At 49.8% G+C, this 22,392-nt stretch overlaps 1 protein-coding gene across 6 annotated transcripts in view; it reads left to right on the forward strand.

The window, feature by feature from the left end:
• Window positions 1–22,392, forward strand: part of DDX11 (DEAD/H-box helicase 11) — a 35,133-nt gene that overhangs the window by 11,739 nt on the left and 1,002 nt on the right. For 3 of the 6 annotated variants that reach the window (XM_058559070.1, XM_058559072.1, XM_058559075.1), the window contains 23 exons: window positions 76–162; window positions 387–544; window positions 7,148–7,193; window positions 8,166–8,273; window positions 8,525–8,612; window positions 9,059–9,267; window positions 10,873–11,025; window positions 11,968–12,014; window positions 12,377–12,456; window positions 13,325–13,369; window positions 13,491–13,558; window positions 15,118–15,156; window positions 15,435–15,546; window positions 15,709–15,840; window positions 16,370–16,482; window positions 19,174–19,246; window positions 19,603–19,706; window positions 20,391–20,540; window positions 20,809–20,877; window positions 20,991–21,091; window positions 21,524–21,608; window positions 21,941–22,019; window positions 22,196–22,350. In XM_058559070.1, coding sequence (XP_058415053.1) covers window positions 76–162; window positions 387–544; window positions 7,148–7,193; window positions 8,166–8,273; window positions 8,525–8,612; window positions 9,059–9,267; window positions 10,873–11,025; window positions 11,968–12,014; window positions 12,377–12,456; window positions 13,325–13,369; window positions 13,491–13,558; window positions 15,118–15,156; window positions 15,435–15,546; window positions 15,709–15,840; window positions 16,370–16,482; window positions 19,174–19,246; window positions 19,603–19,706; window positions 20,391–20,540; window positions 20,809–20,877; window positions 20,991–21,091; window positions 21,524–21,608; window positions 21,941–22,019; window positions 22,196–22,350 — 2,301 coding nt within the window. Of the gene's footprint in view, window positions 1–75; window positions 163–386; window positions 545–7,147; window positions 7,194–8,165; window positions 8,274–8,524; window positions 8,613–9,058; window positions 9,268–10,872; window positions 11,026–11,967; window positions 12,015–12,376; window positions 12,457–13,324; window positions 13,370–13,490; window positions 13,559–15,117; window positions 15,157–15,434; window positions 15,547–15,708; window positions 15,841–16,369; window positions 16,483–16,913; window positions 17,941–19,173; window positions 19,247–19,602; window positions 19,707–20,390; window positions 20,541–20,808; window positions 20,878–20,990; window positions 21,092–21,523; window positions 21,609–21,940; window positions 22,020–22,195; window positions 22,351–22,392 lie in introns of those variants that run through there. The other 3 variants (XM_058559071.1, XM_058559074.1, XM_058559073.1) reach the window with 3 other exon arrangements.

Consider the following 22,392-nt stretch of genomic DNA (forward strand, 5'->3'; position numbering starts at 1 on the left):
GCCCCAGACTCTTGAAGAAAGGCCTGGTTTGGGGCTTCCTACAAGACTTTCCTTTGTGGCCACTTCACCCTTTAGGAGGAGCGGGTCAGGAGGAAGAAACGAGAAGAACGCCTGCGGCATATCCGTCACAATGCACAGCTCAAGTATGCAGCCAAGCGCGTGGTGAGTGTCCTCTCTTGGAGTGGCTGGGATTGTGTCGAGGCAGTGTCATGTGGCTTGGGCCTCATGGTGTTGCTCCTTCGGGGGAGTGGCCAGGACCTCAGTCTCCTCTCCCTGACCCCCACTGGCTAAGTTCTCAGCCACTCTAAGGCTGACTCCAGCAAGGAGGGAGGGGCACCAGTACTGAGACATCTTTCCCTTTCCCCACCTGTAATGCTCCTTTACAGAGACAAGAAGAAGAAGAAACAGAGCGTCTCCTCCGCCTCAGCAGGGAGATGCTGGCAGCGGGAACAGGGGCTGAGCAGCTAGAGCAACTAGCATCTGGGGAGGAGGAGCTGGTCCTTGCCGAGTATGAGAGTGACGAGGAGAAAGGAACAGCTAGTGGGTAAGACAGCGCTTCTCCTCCACCCACTGCCCTGCCCAGGTCTGCGTGGGGGCTCCCAGGTGCCCAGAGAGAGGCAGGCTTGTTTGCCGCTCCGAGGCATCTGAAGGGATGGAATGCCAGCCACCTGCCCCTTTCTCTCAGCCAGGCTCCTCCTTAGGATGCATAAATGATGATGACAGTGATAGGCAGCCCTTTCTGCCGGGCACTGGCTTCACATGTATTAACCCTGTTATCCTCACCAGTGGTATTTGTGTCTCCACTTTTACACTTGAGGAAGTTGTGGCCCAGCAAGGTGCTCTGTGTTGGTTGAGGCTAAGAGGCCAGGGAGGGGAGGAGCTGGGACTTGAACCCAACCGGTCAGGCTCTAGATCTCATGCTCTTAGCCACCAATCACACGGTGTCAAGTTTATGACATAAACCATCAAGGTATCCTTAGCCGAGTTTTTCTTTTCACCTTAAGACTTCTGTTGGCCCAGGTGTCTAGGTTTCTAATTTATGGGACAAAACCTCCTGGGTAAGCTAGAAAACCCAGGACAGGACAACTAGGCATCTCTGACCACACTGCCCCTCGTGAGGGCCTCCTTCTCATTCAAGCTTTAATGTCACAAATGCCCTTGGGTATCTGCTCCAGCTGTGATGCATTTCCAGATCTTGTGGGCATCGAGCTGAATAAGACAGACGTGAGCCCTGCCCTCAGAGAGCTTGCATTTAGTGGAGAGAAGCAGCGTGAAAACGGAGACCCTTATTGGAATGAGCACATTCACCTGTGAAGGAGATAAAACAAGGGAGAGTGGGGAGAGGGTGGGCTGCACCTCCAGGTAGAGAAGTCAGGAGAGACCCTCCGAGGAGGTGACGTCTGAGCCGAGACCTGAGGGATGAGAAAGAGCCATCATGTGAAGGCCTGGGACAAGCGAGTTCTAGTCAGAGACCTGGTTGTGGTAGTCTGGAAACAGGAATGGGTTTGGCCTGTTCGAGGGACAGAAAGGAGGCCTAAGTGCTGAGCAGACAGGATGAGGAAGAGAGAGAAAGAAGAGGGTGAAGATGAGGCAGCTGTCAGTTTCTTGGGGCCTCGTAGGCCACCGAGGGGTCTGGGTGTTCTTCTCAGGGAGGCTGTGGGAGGTTTCAAGCAGGAGAGTGACGGGATCTGATTGGGGCATTAGAAGGGTCTTCACGGCCTTGAAGTTCAGTAGCTCTTCCCCAAAGGTGTGAGCGCTCCTACAGATCATCCCTCTTAGGCCCCCAGCTGGGAAGAAGTCTTTCCTGCTCCTCAAAAGGTGACTCCAGGTCCCATGTGTCCCACGTTCTCATTGACACCATCTGTCTGGGGTGTAACTCTAAGGCCTGAAACCCTCCGTCTACTGTCTCTTGGATAAATCCTCGCTCCTTCAGTCTGTCTGCCACATACCTTCTAACTTTGCCTCCACCTCTAACTTCACACCCAGCGTCCCAGCTGCCGTGATGTTTTTTTTCTCCCAGCGTTATCGAGATATAATTGACATACTGTGTAAGTTTAAGGTGTACAGTGTGATGATTTGATATATGTGTATATTGCAGAATGATTACCACAATAAAGTTAGTTAACACATCCATCAGCTCACAGTTACCATTTGTGCTTGTGTGTGTGGTGAGAACTTTTAAGAGCTGCTCCCTTAGCAACTTTCAAGTACACAATACACTATTGTCAATTATAGTGGCCATACTGTACATTGCACATTAGATCCCCAGAACTTATTCATCTTATAACTGAAAACTTGTACCCTTTGACCACCTTCACCCATTCTCCCCACGCCCTCAGCTACCACCAAGGGCTGGTTAGATTCTGTTTCTACGGGTTTGGTTAGATTCCACATATGAAATCATACAGCATTTGTCTTTCTCTAACTTATTTCACTTAGCATAATGCCCTCAAGGTTCGTCTATATTGGTGCAAATGTCAGGATTTCCTTCTTTTTTTATGGCTGAATAGTATTCCACGTATATATACCACATTTTGTTTATCTGTTCATCTGTCAACGACACTTAGGTTGTTTCCATGTCTTGGCTATTGTAAATAATGCTGCAGTGAACATGAGGGTGCAGATGTCTCTTTGAGGTAGTGATTTCATTTCCTTCAGATAAATACCCAGAAGTGGGATTGCTGGATCATTTGGTAGTTCTACTTTTAATTTTTTTGGGGAACCTCGTACTGGTTTCCATAGTAGCTGCACCAGTTTACATTCCCACCAAGAGTGGACCAGGATTCCCTTTTCTCCACTTCCTCGCCAGCACTTGTCTCTTGTCTTTTTGACAGTAGTTGTTCTAACAGGTGTGAGGTCCTATCTCATTGTGGTTTTGATTTGCATTTCCCTGATGATTAGTGATGTTGAGCATCTTTCCATGTACCTGTTGGCCATTTGTATGTCTTCTTTGGAAAAATGTCTATTTGAGTCCTTTGCCCATTGTTTTAATTGAATTATTTAGTTTTTTGCTATTGAGTTCTGGGAATTCCTTGTATGTTTTAGATATTAACCCCATATCATATATATGGTTTGCAAATATTTTCTCCCATTCCATAGGTTGCCTTTTCATTTTGTTGATGGTTTCTTTTGCTGTGCAGAAGCTTTTTAGTTTGATGTAGTTCCACTTGTTTATTTTTGCTTTTGTTGTTTGTGTTTTTATTGTCATATCCAAAAAAATTGCTGCGAAGATCCATGTCAAAGAGCTTTTTCCCTGTGTTTTATTCTTGGAGTTTTATGGTTTCAGGTCTTATATTTAAGTCTTTAATCCATTTCTAGTTAATGTTTGTGAGTGGGGTAGGGGGTCCAGTTTCATTCTTTTGCATGTGAATATCCCATTTTCCCAGCACCATTTATTTATTTATTTATTTTTATGTGAGGAAGATTAGCCCTGAGCTAACATCCGTCGCCAGTCTTTCTCTTTTTGCAGAGGAAGATTGGCCCTGGGCTAACATCCATGCCCATCTTCCTCTACTTTATATGAGATACTGCCACAGCATGGCTTGTCAAGTGGTGCGTTGGTGCGCGCCCGGGATCTGAACCTGTGAACCCTCAGGCCGCAGAAGCAGAGTGCTCGCACTTAACCGCTACGCCACCGGGTCAGCACCCCCAGCACCATTTATTGAAGAGGCTATATTTTCCCCATTGAGTATTCTTGGCTCCCTTGAAACATTAGTTGATCCTATATGCGTAGGTTTATTTCTTGGCTCTCAGTTCTGTTCCGTTTTATGCTAATACCATACTGTTTTGATTACTATAGCTTTGTAATATAGTTTGAAATCAGGAAGTTAGATGCCTCCAGCTTTGTCCTTCTTTCACAAGATTGGTTTGGCTATTCAGTCTTTTGTGGTTTAATTTGACATTTAGGATTGTTTTTTCTACTTACATAAAAAATACCATTGGAATCTTGATAGAGATTGTATTGAATATAGATGGCTTTGGGTAGGACGGACATTTTAGCAATATTAATTCTTTCAATCTAAGAACATAGGATATCTTTCCATTTATTTGTATCTTCTTCAGTTTCTTTCATCAATGGCTTATAGTTTTCAGTGTACAATGTTTCATTAAGCGCAATACTTAAATTTATTCCTAAGTATTTTATTGTTTTTGGTGCTAATGTAAATGGGATTGTTTTCTTTGTTTCTTTTTCAGATGGTTCATTGTTAGTGTATAGAAATGCAACTGATTTTTTTTTTAAATCAAGAGCTGCTATTTTATTTATTTATTTTTAATTTTATTTATTTATTTATTTATTTTCCCCCAAAGCCCCAGTAGGTAGTTGTTTGTCATAGTTGCACATCTTCTAGTTGCTGTATGTGGGACGCGGCCTCAACATGGCCAGAGAAACGGTGTGTCGGTGTGCGCCCAGGATCCGAACCCGGGCTGCCAGCAGCGGAGCACGCACACCCAACCGCTAAGCCACGGGGCTGGCCCTGCAAATGATTTTTATATCTTGATTTTGTATCCTGCTCCTTTACTGAATTTGTTTTTTAGTTCTAACAGTTTTTTGGTGAAGTCTTTATGGTTTTCTATATATAAAATCATGTCATGAACACGCAGACAATTTTACTTCTTTCTTTCCTATTTGGATGCTTTTTATTTCTTTTTCTTGCCTGATTGCTCTGGCTAGGACTTCCAGTACTATGTTGAGTAGGAGTGATGAGAGTGGGCAGCCTTGTCTTGTTCCTGATCTTAGAGAAAAAGCCTTCAGCTTTTCACCATTGAGTATGATGTTAGCTGTGGGCTTGTTGTACATGGCCTTCATCATGTTGAGCTACATTTCTTTTGTACCCAATTTGTTGAGAGTTTTTATATGAGAGGATGTTGAATTTTGTCAAATGCTTCTTCTGCATTTATTGAGATGATCATGTGGTTTTTATCTTTCATTCTGTTAATGTGGTGTTCACATTTATTGATGTACTTATGTTGAACCATCCTTGCATGCCAGGGACGAATCCCACTTGATCATGGTGTCCTTTTAATGTGTTGTTGATTTCGGCTTGCTAGTGTTTATTTGAGAATTTTTGCATCTATATTCATCAGGGACATTGGCCTGTAGTTTTCTTTTCTTGTAGTGTCTTTTTCTGGCTTTGCTATCGGAGTACTACCAGCCTTATAAAATGTGTTTGGGAGTGTTCCCTCCTCTTCAGTTTTTTGGAAGAATTTGAGAAAGATTAGCATATTTCTTTAAACATTTGGTAGAATTCAGCAGTGAAACCATTTGGTCCTGGGCTTTTCTTTGTTGGTGCTCAGTGGCCTGCCCTTAAGCACAGGTATCAGGACCTGGATTAAAACTAAAATTTATAACGCTGTCCAGGGCTGAGATGTCCGCATTGCTTTATGCATTCTGCTCTGGGGAGATAGGACTTTCCCACCTGCCTCCAAGATTGCTTGCCTTCTCTTCTGCTTCTCTTCTAGAGCCCCTTGGGGACAAGATAAAGAACATGAGTGGAGTTGGCAAATATTAGGGAACCAAAGTGTTCCTTAGGGTCTGGCAGGAGCCGTTAATCCTGCAGAGTAGCTTCTGTAGCTTCCGATGCCCTGGCATTTCAAGAGACACAAGCCCCTCTGAGGGCACAACCAATTCTGAATACAAAATATTTGCTCTTCATTTCTTCACACATCCACCCTCTCACCTAGATCCTGCTGAGTTTCTTCACCATGTGGTATGTGATTTAAATCCAGGCCTTTTCAGACACTGCTGACTGAACAATTCTTTTTTTTTTTTTTTTTTGTGACGAAGATCAGCCCTGAGCTAACATACATGCTAATCCTCCTCTTTTTGCTGAGGAAGACCGGCTCTGAGCTAACATCTATTGCCAATCCTCCTCCTTTTCCCCCCAAAGCCCCAGTAGATAGTTGTATGTCATAGTTGCACATCCTTCTAGTTGCTGTACGTGGGACGCCGCCTCAGCATGGCCGGAGAAGCGGTGGGTTGGTGCACGCCTGGGATCCGAACCCGGGCTGCCAGTAGCGGAGCGCGCGCACTTAACCGCTAAGCCACGGGGCAGGCGCCTGACTGAACAATTCTTAATGGACCGGGAAGCCAACCCTATAAATAATTCCTCTTCTAATAGCCTAAGGCAATTAGCCTTTCTGTTTTTTAAAAAAAATTGAATTGCTAGGTGAACAAAAAAAAATCCATATGATGGCCCTGGAGGTAGAGTGTATTTGTAAAAGGGTTTTGTGTTTTCTAAGGGGCCAAGACTACTAAGGTTGACTAAACAGTCAGCTGTGTAATGCAGAGTTGACCTCCCTTCCAACCCCCTAGTGCTGATGGGCTCTTAATACATCTCTAGAAAGGACAGTCTGAGGCGCTGAGGAGAGAAGAGGTCTGTCTGGTCACGAGTGCCAGCATCTTTTCTTCACTCAGTCCAGTCCAAGAGGGACCCCGGGCACTCCACAGAGACAATACGCACCCAGGTCCTGTCTCTGTACTTGACAGTCTGGTGAGGGAAACAGACCAAGAATAAGCGATTTTGAATGAGATGGGTAATACAAAGAGCAGGTGCTGGGGCCATGGCAGTGTGTCACAGGGCAGGGGAGGTTGAGGAAGGCTGCCCGGAGGAGGCGATGCTAATGTGGAGATCTCAAGGTTGACTAGGAGTTGGCTAGGTAAAGGGAGGAGGTGAGGGGAGAGAGCCTTCCAGGCAAAGAGAACCACATGTCCAAGCCTCTGAGGTGATAAAGAGCCAAGTTCTCTTGGGGAACTGAGGGGAGTCCAGTTTGCTGGAGGGTGGACAGTGAGGAGAGAGCAGCCTTCAATGACAGACAGCCAGACATGAACCTAGGCTTTGGGATACTGTGCGCCTTTCTCCTTTCTCTGCTGAGGGCAGTGGCACGGGGCTGGTGTTAGCCTGGGGTGTCTCTGACTGTGCGAGCGAGCGAGTGAGCGAACACCTGCTGCTTTGGTGGAAGCTTGTTGCTGGGATATGTCTGTCTCTTTCTGTCTCAGAGCTCTGACCTCAGTTCTGTTGGCCTCTGGGGAAAGGACTTACTCGTTTAGGTCCGGGGCTAGTGGCTGGCACGTGGGAGATGCTCAGTAAATGTGTTTTCAGTTGACCTGAGTTTGCTGAGAAGACTTTTTTTTTTTCTCCTCTCTCAGAGTAGATGAGGACGAGGATGACTTGGAGGAAGAACATGTAACTAAGGTAAGACACCATGTCCTGGGTGTCCTCCTGTTTTTGGTCCCGAGTCCAGGGCTCAGTCCCTGGGAGAATGTGAGAGTCTCTCCAGGTGCTGCTCCTCCAACCCACTGACTCCGTGGCTCCCCAGACCCAGACCTTGGTGTCCAGGTGCTCACTCTGCAGGTTGGGCTGGGCTCTGGGGAGACCCCTCTGGGGGGCAATGCCTGGGCATATTTGCCCCAGGGCATCGAGGAGCAGCCATTCTGGGCCAAGGACTGATGGTTTCTCTCTCCACTCACGGGTGGAAGATGGAGGGCAGGCCAGGGCAGGCACCCTCTGCCCTCTGGACCTCTTGTGGCATGTCCCTCTCTTCCTTTGTATTTTCGCTTGCTTGGAGTGCTGTGAGGTAGGTGTGGTTCAGACACCTCTCATATTTAAAAACATTTGGTTTCATTTATGTAAGCCTTTGGTTTTCTCTGTTGAAATTGAATTCCCCTTCCATTATTTTCTTTTCCTCTCCTCACTCTTGTAAGTCTCAGAGGAGTACAGGAAGAGTGTTCAGCTAGCCTCCTCCTGCTCCACTGCCACCCGTCCTCCTTTGGGAGACGTGTGTGGAACAGCCCTCCCCCAACACACTCCTTAGAGTGTCAAGAATCTTTTCCATGTCGAGAATCACTGCTCACGGGAAACACCTTTCGTAAGATGACCAAGCCCTCCTGAGGGGGTGGGTTGGAGGCTGAGGGTGACTGACAGGAGGAGTCCCATCTTGTGGGTGTTCCCCTGAACTTCTGGCGCTGAGGGTGGGGTGGGGACTCCCCGGGCCCTGCATTAGCTGAGATCTGCTGTGGGATGGAGCCTCCTTACTCTAGTTTTGTGTGTTTGTGGCCATTCTCCCTGTTCCCTGTGCCTCCTAGGCCCTGGCATTCGTTGATCTGCAGAGTGTATTCAGAGATGTTACAGTCTCCTCCTGAAATCCCCTGCTTTTCCTCTGAGCAGATTTATTACTGCAGTCGGACGCACTCCCAGTTGGCCCAGTTTGTGCACGAGGTACAGAAGAGCCCCTTTGGGAAGGACACCCGGCTTGTCTCTCTCGGCTCTCGGCAGGTAAACAGAGGGGGTGTCTAGGCCCAGGTGCCTCCCTGCTCCCTTCCCTCTGCCTTCGCCTTCCTGTTGCAGGCACAGGAAGATGATGGGTCCGAGGCAGGCTGAGCAGTGGGAGGTCAGCCCCTTCCCTGGCCTTGCTGGTCCTTGAAAGGAAACAAAGAGGAGGGCTGGGCTGGGCAGGCCCCGGTGGCTCGCTGTGTGTCATTTAGCCAGCACCATTTCTTGGACTCTTTTTCTCCTCTGTCTTGTAGAACCTTTGTGTAAACGAAGATGTGAAAAACCTGGGTTCTGTGCAGCTTATCAACGACCGCTGCGTGGAGATGCAGAGGAGCAAGCACGGTAGCCTCAGTGCTCTGAGCTGGGGAAGGAGACTTGGGGACCGTTGTGTAGCCTTGGGCAGTGCTAGGAAGGAGTGGGTGGCAGGGGAAGTGTGCCAGGGACTGAGGAACTAAAGACAGTGTCTTCAGTGGCAGTGAGGGAAGAGCAGACCCCTGGTTCCTGCCTAAAGACCCCCTGCTGGGCAGAGGCTTCCTGAGTCACTGTCTAGTCCTAAACCCTGGCTTCGACATGATTTTGTAGGCGTCTTCTAGAGAACACAAAGTACAATACCCAGATGTGGTGATGAGACCGTAATAAGCAGTCCTTGGAAAGGTCTTGCAGACCCCGCCCCACGGCAGTGGGTCTTGACATTCCACACCTGCGCCTGGCACTGTGGACACTTACCGTTCTTTCTGCCTTTGCTCCCCCCGCCATGCCTGTGCCTGTCTGTGCCTGTGCCCCCTCAGAGAGGAAGAGCGAAGCTGAGGAAGAGAAGCCCAAGAGGAGAAGGCAGGAGCCCCGGGCCGCCTGCCCCTTCTACAACTACGAGCAGCTGCAGCTCCTCCGGGACGAGGTCCTGGTGGAGGTGAAGGACATTGAGCAGTTGGTGACGCTGGGGAAGGAGGCTCAGGCCTGTCCCTATTACGGGAGCCGGTTTGCCATTCCAGCAGCCCAGGTGAGGACCTGCAGGGTTGGGCACTAGCTCTTGGCTCTGATTGCAGACTGGGCCACAAGGCAATGCCTCGCTCCTCTTTTAATTTGGGAGGATGTCACTGGCTCCTGTTGGACTGAGCACACATTGTACGTGGGTGACACATAACCACTCCCTCCTAGTACATAGGGTCGGAGGAGGTTCCGGGTCCCTTGGTGGCTCTGGGCTGCAGGGACAGTTGGCATTATTGGGGGACAGCAGATTGGAGCCAGGAAGGAGTGTGCATTCCTAGTGAAACCATGGGAAGAGGTGTCAGGGCAGAGACAGAGGAATGCAGCAAGGGAGCTACAGAACGTGAATGTACTTCCAGATGGCCTTTCAGAGTGACTTCCAGCTGCGCCCACCTGCAGCATTCGAGAATACCGTCTTCTCTAGACTTACCATATGGAGTGTTATCTTGAAACAGAAAGAAAAGCTCCTAATTTGACAGGTCAAAAATGATGTCATTGTTACTTAGTGGGTGTGATTTCACTGTCTTCTTGCTACTTCCTTAGTTTGAGTGACTTTTGGAAGGAAAATATCATTGTGGAGAATTCCATATAATCAAGAGAAGATTTAAGTAGATTTTAAAAGGCACAGGGAACTACATTAGTAATAATTTTACACAGCATTAAATGCTTGTCAGTCTGTTAGCCTGAACTGTGTGAGGGTGTTCCCAGGGAATTCCAGAACCCTCCCAGCTGCACAGCTGTCTCTTGCCCTTCCTGGGTCTCTCTGCCACCCTGCCGGATCAGTGCTGTCGACCGTTGTGTGCAAATGTAGTAGCATGTCCTGAAATTCGCGGTCTTGACTCTCTACAGCACTTGCTCCTCATTTTTGCTCTTGCGGGACCCACTGAAATAGCCAAGGCAGGGATTCTCCACGTTCTACACATGAAGACACTGGGGCCTGGAAAGATGAAGTGGTTTGTCTGTTTTTTCACAGCAAGTACTGATGGCGCCAGTGTTAGAACCTGGGCCTGAAGTTTCCAGTTTTCTAGATTTTCACTTTCTTTATCAATATTCTTTTAACTGGAAAATTGTCCTAACGACAAAGCACCTAAAAAATTTACAGTGCTTATGTTTTTGTCACCCTGACCCCCACTCCTTAACCCTCACTTGAGATAGAGTTTATCAAGCCCGTTTTACAGATGAGGAAACCAAGGCTCAGAGAGGTTAAGTGACTTTCCCAGAGTCACACAGCTTGGAAGTGGCAGCTCTGAGACCAGAACCCAGGGCTGCTTTCTGGTACGCCAGTGGTCTTCACAGTTCTGAGGAACCTTGGGTGCCTCAGGGGCTACCTGGGGACATGGATGAGGCTCGACAGCAGGGCTTCCATTCTCCTCCACTCCCCTCGCCCTACTCCCACCCTTGGTTCAGTCAGAAGTTTCCTCTGTTTCATGTTTGATGTTCCACGTTAAGGGTCTGTTCCTGGAAGCACAGTGCTATGTTGTGGCTTCTCTCTTGAAGGTCCTTACACATATTCTGGGCAGGAAATAAAACCGTTCACAGCAGAAACGTGGAGGAGGCTGGGCAAGCTGGCTTGGGAGGGAGTCCCGCCCTGCTCAGGTGGCCACCCTTTCCTCCCCAGCTGGTGGTGCTGCCCTACCAGATGCTGCTGCACGCGGCCACCCGGCAGGCCGCAGGGATCCGGCTGCAGGGCCAGGTGGTTGTCATCGATGAGGCGCACAACCTGATTGACACCATCACTGGCATCCACAGTGCGGAGGTCAGCGGCTCCCAGGTGGGTTGGCCTCTTCCTGCCTGGGCTGGGGCCTGCCGTGGGGCAGAGGGACCTGGGTTCCTCTGGAGGCGGATTGGGTACAGGGTGCACTGAGTTAAGGCAGTGGCCTTGTCAGAGGCTGGCTCTGGCTTTCCAGCAGATCTTAGAACTTGGGGGACCCAGCTCAGGCAGGGTGGCACATTTCTTTGCTCTTCACTAGCCTATGTCATCTTGAGTCCCTCCAGCCCAGGATGCTACTAACTAATTCTCCATAATCCCATCTCCAGGATGATGGGATGAGAGAAGCAGGGTCCTCATGTGGTTGGATGGTGGTGTTAATACTGTTTTGAGGGGTGCTCAAGATTCCTGAAAGCCACCGTTGGTTACCTATTATGTGCTAGGCACCACACGAGGTGTCTCTAATCTTCATGCTGACTCGACACTGGGCTGGTATTCCTGTTTTACATTGAGAACTTGGAGATTCAGAGAGGTTTAAGCAGGGTGCCTAAGGTCACACAGCTACCACGTGTGGAGCTGGCATTTGACACTGGTTTCTGACCCTGAAGCCCACATGACATCCCGTCACCTTGACTGACCAGTGCCTGGGTTGACCTTAGGCTTTGAACCGTCAGTCTCTGTAGACAGCACGTCTTTTCCTAGCCTGGTAAAAATGAGCAGGGAGATTCATTACCTGAGAGATTTGGCCTCTTGCTTTTTCTCTTGACCCAGTGGACAGTGGACATTGCAGCAGAACCTACCTTCCCCTCTCTCAGCTCCACCAGCCTAAGGGCCTTTGAAACCCATACTTTTGTCTGTGCCCAGCCCTACTCTTCACCTTGATTGCCTCCTGTGTGTCCTGGGCTGGTATTTTCTAGGCATAATCTAAGATGGCTCTGGCACAGCCCTAGGCTGCTTGCCCAGAGCCTGGTCTGCCTTCACACCCGTTCTCTGTTCTCTCCGCAGCTGTGCCAGGCCCATTCCCAGTTGCTCCAGTATATGGAACGATACGGGTGAGACCCTACCTCCCAAGGGGGAAGGGGAAATCCTGCTCTGCCTCAGTGCCCTCAGTCAGCCTCCGAGAGGAGGCACTGGGTTGCCACCTCTGGCCTGGGCTTGGTGCAGGGTCGACCAACCTGCTGTTCACCTCCTGGTTCATTGTGGCGTGTACCCTACGTGGGCCGAGGATGCTCGGGACAGGACAGCTGGCTGTGAAGGCTCAGGCCATGGCCAGCCTGTTTTCTGTGAGAGTGTTTATAGCTCCTGACCCAGTTTGAAAGATGTCAGACAGAAAGGCTTCAGCTTGGGGCCCCCGGGATGGAAGGGAAGTTGCTGTTGGCGTCCCACCACTTGAGGTCTGCTGGTTTTTCCTCAGGAAGCGTTTGAAGGCCAAGAACCTGATGTACATCAAACAGATCCTGTATCTGCTGGAGAAGCTCGTGACTGTGCTAGGTGGTAGGGAGCATCATCCGCCCGAGGCCCCGGCCTGCTGAGCTTGCCAGTCGGGACAGCTGGGTTTTCTGTGTCTCAGGAATTGTCTTGGCCATTGATTTAGAAAATTCTTTCTTATAGCTTAGTTGAATTGTCTGACCTTAGATGTTTTTTTAAGAATCCTACTTTATTTGTCCCTGTTCTGAATCCTTTTTACTGCACAGGTTGTAGTAGTAATAATAAGGTAGTATAAATATGTGACGTTTTATGTAACAGTGATAGTACTCTGGCCCGCTCTTTGCGGAAGGCAGCACAGGCACAGTAACCCTCACTGATGGAGGAGTCAGTTAAAGCTCAGAGCAGAGACGTGAGCTGCATGTGGTTCGTGAGCCACAAGAGGGACTCGAGTCTTCTGGCTCCAGGCCCCGTACTTTGCATTACCTGTGCCACGTTCCCTTTCCTTTACCGTATGGCAATCCCTTTGAAGGCTTTTATAGAAGCTGAAGTTCCAGGAGGCCAGTGGGGGATTTTTCTGGAGGGATTTTATTTCATGTTGGTCCTCTCCACTTCCATCTCTGCCTTACCGCTGGTCACTGTGCAGCCTGGGGGTGTCCTGACTGTGCCTGCATAAAATGGGGTGGTCACTGCCCTGTCTTGCTGGAGGAGGTGTGAGAAGAAGGAAATCACAGGGCTATAGGCTCCACATGCAAACATGTGGGTCAGACTTTGAGGCTTCCTGGAACCTCCTGTCCTCTTAGTGGGTTCTTTGGATGCTATAAATGGCAAAAACCTGTTCAATACGAATGCTCTTATTTGATGAGTACAGTGTCAAGTGTGAGAAGATGGGGCTCAGAGGCCCACCATCCTGACCTGTTTGAATTCTCTTTTTTAGGGAACATTAAGCAAAACCCCAATACCCAGAGCCTCTCGCAGACAGGTGAGAGGGCTGCCCTCAGAGGCCCAGAGCTGGCCTGAGCAGGTTCTGAGCTTCCCTCTGGGACCTCAAGCAGTGGTCTTCAGAGCGAGGACTCTAAGGCCCTCCTTTGGTTTACCCTTAGGGACAGAGCTGAAGACCATCAATGACTTTCTCTTTCTGAGCCAGATTGACAACATCAACCTGTTCAAGGTAGAGGTTCTCACCTTTTTATGTTAGCACATCAAATTCCCTTCTTCTGATCACCACCTGCGGAGAGCACTATGTCAAGACTGTGGAAGGAATAAAAAGTAAATTCCACTTGTCGTCAGGCAGTCTCGAGGTCTGAGGATCCACTTCCTCAAGATGTATGTAATTACTTCACCCTTAAACAAAGCAACATATCAGCAAGAAAAAAATAGTCAATCTAGGGTCAAAAGGTCATAGGGACTGAGGAGAGAAGGTGCCTTTCTTTGTACCCAACAAGCACAAATAGAGACTCCCAGGTCCTCTGCCTGACTCCATCTCCCTGCCAGCACAGGCTCCCCTGGGCTTGTGGACGGAGCAGGAAGTTGATTTTGTGAGCATGATCCTGCTGTGAGGTTGAGGTGGGTGCTGACCCTTCTCATGACTGCAGCCTCAGATTCTGGTTTGCTCCAGGCCTGCATATCCAGCACTCTCCCAGGCAGGGGACGGCCACTGTTGCTTGACTCACAACCTTAGTGAATCTAGTTTACTAACGACAGGCAGCACTCGCTGTGTTCAAGGCAGTGCGCCAGGTTCTGTGACCCCAGGGTAGGATGTCTCATCAGCATTCTAGAGCAAAGGAGCCCAAGGCTCGGCGAGGTCACCTCAGGAAGACGACACGCACAGGCCACACACGAGGGGGCTAATGGCGCGTGGCAGGGCCAGCGTGTGCGCCCAGCTGTGTGGACTTGAGACCTGCTTTCTTTCCATCCTGCCTTGCCTTTTGTCTTCAAACCAGCTTACCCCCAGACTCACCCATTTTGGTCCTGTCCCTGCCATTACTCCGTGAGACATGCTCGCAGTCCGGGTCCTCTGATTCGTCTCTACCCTTTGTGTCCGCATCCACCAGGGGCCAGGCCCGCAGCCTGAAAGCTCTTGAGTTGATCCCACCTTTTCATTCCCACAGCTCCTCCTTCAGCGTGGGCTCTTTTCCTCTGGCCCTCTTTCTGGTCTCCTGATTTCATTCTTTCTCCCTTCTAATGTCTTTTACAAACTACAGTCTAGTGAATCTTAACTGAAAGGTACTGTTCTTCTCAGAAGTTTTTAAAGGCTCCAAACTCATTGTCTTGCATTTCAAGCTACACAGGTTGTACACACTGACTCAGCTACTCCAGACGATCTGAACAAGCTCCTAGCTGGACCTCCTTTGTGTCTTTGCTCATAGGGAGTTTTTAAATTAACTCTTAATCCTTCAGGGTCCAGCTTAGGTGCTGCCACATTGAAGGAAAGCAGAAGGGATGTAACTGTCACCTTTCGAGAGGGTCGGAGCCGTGCAGACATGGTGTGGGGGAGGCTGTGTCCGTGCGGCTCAGCAGAGTCCCTCTCGTGGGAGCACCCTGTTGTGTGTGGGGGCAGCAGGAGAGGAGTGACCTCAGAAAGGAGCTTGACACGGTTGTCCACAAGGAGGCTTTGGGCTCCTCAGGATGTGGTGGTGAATCATGTTTCTTGGGGTTTTGGAAGGTGATTGTCTTTTTTCCAGCTTCGTTAGTGTTTACGAGTGCCTGCAGCCGCGTTTGGTTTTGCAGGTGCGGCGTTACTGTGAGAAGAGCATGGTCAGCAGAAAGGTACGTGCTCCCCTTTTGGGGCCTGAGGGATCCAGCAGCGCCCTGCTGGCTGTGCTCACAGTGCCTCTCTCTCCTACCCTGTGGAACCTTCAGAGTCGCCTTTGTTTTCGTTCTCCTTAGTGTTGAGCAGCTTTGCTGGGGTGGGGAGGGGAGAGCCAGGGTGCCCCTGGAGGGTAAGCTGCAGGCTATTGGGCCCAGCGAAGCCTCTTGTCTGTCCCAGCCTCCCTCTCTCTGCTGCGTCCTCATTCCTCTCTGGTGCTCTCTCATCCCTGTCCCAGCTCTTTGGCTTCACAGAAAGGTATGGAGCGGTCCTCACACCCTCCAGGGAGCAGCCCAGACTGGCTGGGTTCCAGCACTTCCTGCAGAGCCTGCAGCCTGGGGGGACTAAGGGTGAGTCAGGACGGTGGGAGACTGGCTACAGGCCCTGGGCAAGAACGTTCCTTCCTCGTATGTGGACTCATCTCTCCCGGAGAATGGCTTTAGCCTAACTGCAGGGAGACCCTCCCCCTTGTCCGTGGTCCCAGACCCTCTTCGTCGTCCTGCTCTGTGCAGCTCCTGCAGCCCCCATAGAGGAGGAGGCGGCCAGGGCACTGCGGCCTGCTTCCCCGCTGATGCACATCGAAGGCTTCCTTGCAGCTCTCACCGCTGCCAACCAGGACGGCAGGGTCATCCTGAGCCGCCGAGGTAATCCAGGGAGGAGCCAGTCTGGAGCCGGGGAGCCCGAGTGGGGAAGGATTCTTTCCTTCCATCCTGGCACCTCTCTGGGTTAGGACGAGGAGACAGGGTGGTGATAACTGGCCTCCTGTGACTTGGGCAGGAGGTAGAGGTGGCGAGGAGGGTTGCAGAGGTGCTGGGATGATGGGTCATCTTGGGCAAGGTTACGGGGGAAGCCATGTGGCTGGTGGTTAGGGTTAGGTGGGCTTTGGTTTGAGTCTTGGTTCTGCCACCCACGAGCTGCGTGACTTGGACCAGTTTTACTTCTCTGAACCAACTTAGTTTCCTTGTGTGAAAAGGGAGATGAGAGTGCTGTCTGCCTCAGGGTTGTCCTAGAGGATGTTGTCCTGGGATCTGATTTAAAGAGAAAGTGCTGTCTGTTGTGCCTTCTGATGGTTCCAACTGGAGATGCCCTTTGCCTCAGACCGAGAGAAGTATTTGTTGGGCCTGCATCTGCCCCCTTCTCCATGTAGCTGTCTCTTCTCTGTCTTTTTTTCAGGCAACCTCAGTCAGAGCAGCCTCAAATTCTTGCTCCTGAATCCAGCTGTGCCCTTTGCCCAGGTGGTGAAGGAATGCCGGGCAGTGGTCATTGCAGGGGGCACCATGCAGCCGGTAAGGTGCCAAGCCTAGCCTCTTGTGCCCCAGGTGCTGAGATGAGACAGGGACAGGGGGATGCACCAACAGGCTTCGTCCCCATTCCTTGGGTCCCCAAACCAGAAAGGGGTCGGCTTGAGCGTGCCAAGCAGCGGCCACCAGGTGGCATTGCTCTGCTGTGTCACTGCCCAGGCCTTTCGGCCTGGGGGGGCTGGTGAGGGGGCACTGCCGCTGCTCTGGCGTTACTGTAGCCACAGGAGCACACTGCTCCCATAGAAAAGCCCTTCTAGAGTCTCAGACCTTCATTTAGGTGCCTCAGTGCCCTTCCCTTCCTGTACCCACCTTCTCTCTTTTATAACCTTCTCTCTCTTTTATACAACCTTCTCTCTCTTTTACAAATTTAAATTTTAATATATTATATTTAGAAAAGTATTATATTTTCGTTGTAGAAAGCAGAGACAAAAACAGGAAAAAGAATGGATCATAATTCTGCCAGCAGAAGATTCATTTTGGTGTATATCATAATAGTCTTTGTATGCATAATTTTTACGAATATACATGCATATTTTAAAAACAAAACAAAAATGGTGTTATCTCTACATGCTGCTGTTATGATTTTTTTCACTCAGCAAAAAAACATCATAAACATTTTTCCTCATCAGCAAATACGCATCTATTCCGCCATACTCTGGCTGCACTTCATTCCACTACGTGAATATATTGTATTTTACATGACCACTCTTCTTCTGTTAGATATTTAGGCGATTTCCAGTTTTTCTGTTTTAAACAGTGGCGTGGGAGATACAGTCACTTCTCTGCACAGGCTGTTTCCTTAGGGTACATTCTAGAACAGGATATTCTGGATGAAAAGCTCATCAACGTCCTCAAGCAGGCAGTGGTTCCCAACCTCTGCTGCCTGTTAGAATTGCCTCTGTAGCTTTATTCTTTTTCCATTTTTCTTTCTTGTGTATAGACTCGTATATTTCTATTCATTTGTGTATTAAAATCATTTATAATCATTGTTGCTTTTGATGCTCACATTGTCTCAGACTCCCTTTCAACATGACCCCATTAGTGCTGGATACAACAGAAATATCCCAGGCTCATCTCATACTTGCCTTGCCCCAGAGCTGGACTCATTCATTTGTCCAAGGTGCCCTGGTTTCTTTGAATGGGGACTGGGATTTAGAAACCAACATCTGGGTGCTGAGGTGTTCACAGTGCTCCTCGGTTATCACTGTTTACGGGCCATTTCAGTAGACAGACCTAGGAAGTATGTTTTCAGAAATCGTGAGTGCATATTGATATTTCTGAATCAAAGCCAATCAATTTATTTGACCTTACATTGTGTCTCTTTTCTCTTAAGCTGAATATTTGGTTTCTGATGTTGCTAATTTGCCCTATCGCACAATATACTTAAAATAATTTAAAAATAATAATACCGATATGTGTATTACTTCTAACAGAACTGCTGATTGAAGTTGCATTTATTTTTTGCCCTTAAAGTGTCCCACTAAGGATGAACAGTCACTCAGGGTATAAAGTCACTTCAAGTCAGGCTTTTCTCTGTGGGCTTATGTTGTAGATTTGACAGACGGCTAGGCTTTCTTTGTTTCAGTTAATTTTAGAATTTGTCTTTATTTTTGTCTTAATTATAGTTTTTGAAAATGTAAACATCTGTATGGTTCAAAAGTCAAAACTATATAAAAAGATACCTTTAGAAATTCTCAATTCCATCCCTCTCCAACCTGTTCCCTGTCCTCATAGGTAATCATTTTTATTAGCTACTGGTCTGTCTTTCCAGTGTTTCGTTTTTTTTTTTTTTTTGCGAAAATAAGTAAATATATGAACTTATTGTTTTTTCTTTTTCTTTTTGACTTAACGTAAAGGTGGCATAATCAGTTTCACTTACCAGTATGTTCTGGCGATCATTCCCTCTCAGTGTGCAGGGACGGTGTGCATCCTTTTGCTGGCTGCATCATTCTCGGTTGAGTGGAGGTAGCATGGCTCCCTCAACCAGTCCCCTTGTGAAAGGCAGTCTTGCTGTCACAAGTGGCTTCACAGGAACTGTCCTCGTGCGTGTTATTTGGTGTGCAGAGCTGTGTCTTCAAGGGAGACTGCTAGATATGGGATTGCTAAGTTAAAAAGTGAAAATATATCTGATTTGTTAAACACTGTCAAATTCCCCTCCAATTGGAGTTGTACTATCCTGTGTCCCACCAGCAGTGTGTGAGAGTACCTGTTTCTCCACAGAGTGGTCAGACTTTGGGATTTTTGCCAATTTGATAGGGGAAAAACCTGGAGCTCTTTAAAAGTACAATTACATATGTCCTCCCCCTAGAGGTTCTTATTCAATAGTTTGGGCTGGGGCCTGGCCATGTGTCTTTTTTTTTTTTCAAATTCCCACTAGTGGTTTTGTTGCACAGCCAGAATTGAGAACCACTGTGCCAAATTTGCTGGATTTACTGTGCTATTAATGAGACTGCCAACCCTGGGTATCGTTACATGTTTTTACTCTCTTTGCTAATTTGTCAGCCTTTCCTTTTCACTTCTTTTTTCTGTTATGTGCTCGCTGCCTCCCAGCCCAGACTTCTGTCTTGCCCAAGTGATTCTCTCCTCCCTCCCTGCCAAGGCGCCTGCCTGCTCAGGCCTGAGGTCGCTGTCCTGCGCCTCGGGGAGATCACGGAGCCTTGATGTTGTGGTCTGCAGGTGTCAGACTTCCGGGAGCAGCTGCTGGCGTGTGCTGGGGCGGAAGCTGAGCGCGTGGTGGAGTTTTCCTGTGGTGAGGGTCTGTGTCCAGGGTGGATGGGCCACGTGGTCACATTTGGGCTCCATGCTGTCATAGTTCAAGCATAGCTGTTACCAGGCCCAGGAGGGGCTGAGGAGGCCACAAGGTGGGAGCTTCATCCTTTGCAAGCTTTCTTGTGAGCTTGCTCTCGTGGTCTGTGTCCCCTCTGTCTACATGGGAGGTCTGAGCATCCATTGCCCAGGTTTACTATGGAAACCGAGCGGCTGGGTGAGTGGTATGCGTTGCTAGTCCTTGTCTGGAAGACAGGGGTTGGGGAATGCTCTTTCTGGACCCTGCCTCGCAGAACAGTCTGTACCTCCAGTTTTCAGCCCCTCACTGGGTCTCACCAGGTCACGTGATCCCTCCAGACAATATCCTCCCCCTCGTCATCTGCAGTGGGCCTTCCAACCAGCAGCTGGAATTCACATACCAGAAGAGAGAGCTGCCTCAGATGGTTAGTACCAGCCAGTTTGCCTTACCACAGCCTTTGCTAGGGCAGGAGAGAGATTTCTGGGGTGAGGAGGGGCCTCTTGGCCAATCCTGAGTGTTCAGGCGTTGGGGAAATTAGTGCTGGGAAATTATCAAGGAAGATCTGAGCTTCCCCCCACCCTTCCACCCCTTAGGCTGCTAAATAAGTTTTCTCAAAACCTCCAGTCATCCCTTTCAGATGAAGCTGTTGAGAAAGCTGCTCATTTCCTTTGCTTCTCTTGCCATTTGGTTATACCGGCTCCTGCCTTGGGCCGGGATGCAGGTGTTGGGGGCACTTTGCTAGTGGCATGCCTGGAGTTTTCAGTGCCCAGTTTGTCAGAGATGGTGCTTAATCCCTAGTTGCTCACCCGGGCATTGGGAGTTGAAGGGTGGACTCAGTGGCGTACAAAAGCAGTCTTAGCTCAGGTGTTCTAGCGTTGTGATGTGCATCCTAGATGCTGCCAGTCACCAGAAGCATCAGCTGGGGGTCTTTGGTAGGGAGAGGGGCACATTCCAATGTGATTCCCACTCGGGAGCCACCTGGCCGTAGTCCTCCCTGACCGCTGTCACCTGTGGGTCTCTGTACTTGCATTTGAGCCCCAAGGTTAGGAAGCCTTTTTTGGGTGTGGCTTTAGGAATGGCTCCATGGAGGCCTCCTTGTCTTTCTTAGATGCTTGAAACGGGTCGCATTCTCTGTAACCTGTGCAACGTGGTCCCTGGAGGGGTGGTCTGTTTCTTCCCCTCCTATGAGTACCAACGCCAGGTCCATGCCCACTGGGACGAGAGTGGCCTGCTGGCCCGCCTGGCTGTCAGAAAAAAGGTGAGTGACCCCTCAGCTGAACCTCTCACTTGTGAGAACAGTGGCATGGCGTTCCTCCTAGGATTTCCCCTGCACGTCCAACCCTTGGTTAGGCCTCACATACAGGGCTTCTGCTAGCTCCTTACCCCACCACTCCCAATCCCTGATCACTGCCCAGAGGATTTCCCAATAGCCCCTGACTCGGTAGGGCTCTCCAGTCCCCAGTCTGGACCTGAGACCCAGGCCTTCGGAAACCCTTTTCTGGGAAACATTGTCTGTTTACCTTCAGATATTTCAGGAACCTAAGAGAGCAAACCAGGTGGAGCAGGTGCTGATGGAGTATTCCAAGTGCATTCAGGTACGAGGTGTAACTGAGGCCTTGGGTCCAGAGAACATGGGTTGGCAGCTGAAAACGTTTTGGGTGGTATCCCACCTTTGGTTCCATAACTCTGGGGCTGGTATGTCCCGCAGTGCTGTGGCCAGGCGGGAGGCACTGTGACAGGGGCCCTGCTCCTCTCTGTGGTCGGAGGAAAGATGAGTGAAGGCATCAACTTCTCTGACGACCTTGGCCGGTAAGTAGTGGGCTTTTCATCTGGCGCTCTGACACCCGACCACCCCTCACTCCAGGCAGCTGGGCCCCTACCTGCAATCTGATGCCACCTGAGTCTGCACCCAGGCTGACTGCCCAGGTCAGTCAGCTGCGTGGGGAAGTATTTCGGCAACTCTGGATCTGGCCCTCTGAGACCAGGTGGAAAATTAGGCAGACCGTAACTTTATCAGGACTCAATTCATTGGTTTGGACTGGATCTCGTAGCTGAAAACACCTTCTTCAGGTAGTACGTATAGGGTAGGCATGGGGAGGTAGAGCCACGGAGCACAGCTTGAGGAGGTTGAGGGAGCAGTAGACATAGCAGTTGAAGACCGGGTCCGTCCCCCTGGGCCTTGAGAACCCGCTGAGGGCCTGACGCCCACATGCCATTGCCTCATGTGTGCCCCTCCCCTAGGTGTGTCGTTATGGTGGGCATGCCCTACCCCAACATCAAGTCTCCAGAGCTACAAGAGAAGATGGCCTACCTAGATCAGACCCTTGTGAGTACCTCCAGTATTCCAGAGGACGAGAGGAAAGGGCAGGGAGGGAGTTCTGTCGCCCCTTGGGCTGTGACACCAAGGCTGGTCAGCTGTGACTTCCCCACTGCCCCTTGATATGTGCCAATGTTTCCTGTTTGCTCCAGAGGGATGGGATGCATGTCCACACCCTCTTGAGCTTCTCCACGACCTCATCCATTATATCAGCTGCTGGCATTGTGCCCATGAAGCCTATTGGTCTTTCTCCAAAGCCTGGCAGTGTCATTTGCTCAGAGAGAACACTAGGCAGGAGGCGAGAAAATATTCTGACAGGTCATTTCCTTTGCCTTTCCCAGCCCAGGACGCCAGGTCAGGCCCCTCCAGGGAAGGCTTTGGTGGAGAATCTGTGTATGAAGGCTGTCAACCAGTCTATAGGTAAGCCTGGGACTGTCCCTGCTCTCAAGGCGGATAGCTGGGGATGGGTGGTTGGACAATGAGGTGACAGGAAGGAGGTATTTTACCTGCCATCTCTCCAGTCTGAGGGCTGTCGAATGGGAGGGGACACAATAGAAATGTACTGTGGGGGAGCCCCAATCTCTCTTCCCATCCAGGCAGGGCCATCAGGCACCAGAAGGACTTTGCCAGCATAGTGCTCCTGGACCAGCGGTATGCCCGCCCACCTGTCCTGGCAAAGCTGCCAGCCTGGATCCGAGACCGCGTGGAGGTCAAAGCCACGTTTGGCCCTGCCCTTGCTGCTATGCGAAAGGTCAGTTGTGCCTTTCCTGTCCCCCGAGAGCCTCCATCCCCA

Source organism: Diceros bicornis, chromosome 17 (assembly GCF_020826845.1).
Source record: "Diceros bicornis minor isolate mBicDic1 chromosome 17, mDicBic1.mat.cur, whole genome shotgun sequence".
NCBI lineage: Eukaryota > Metazoa > Chordata > Mammalia > Perissodactyla > Rhinocerotidae > Diceros > Diceros bicornis.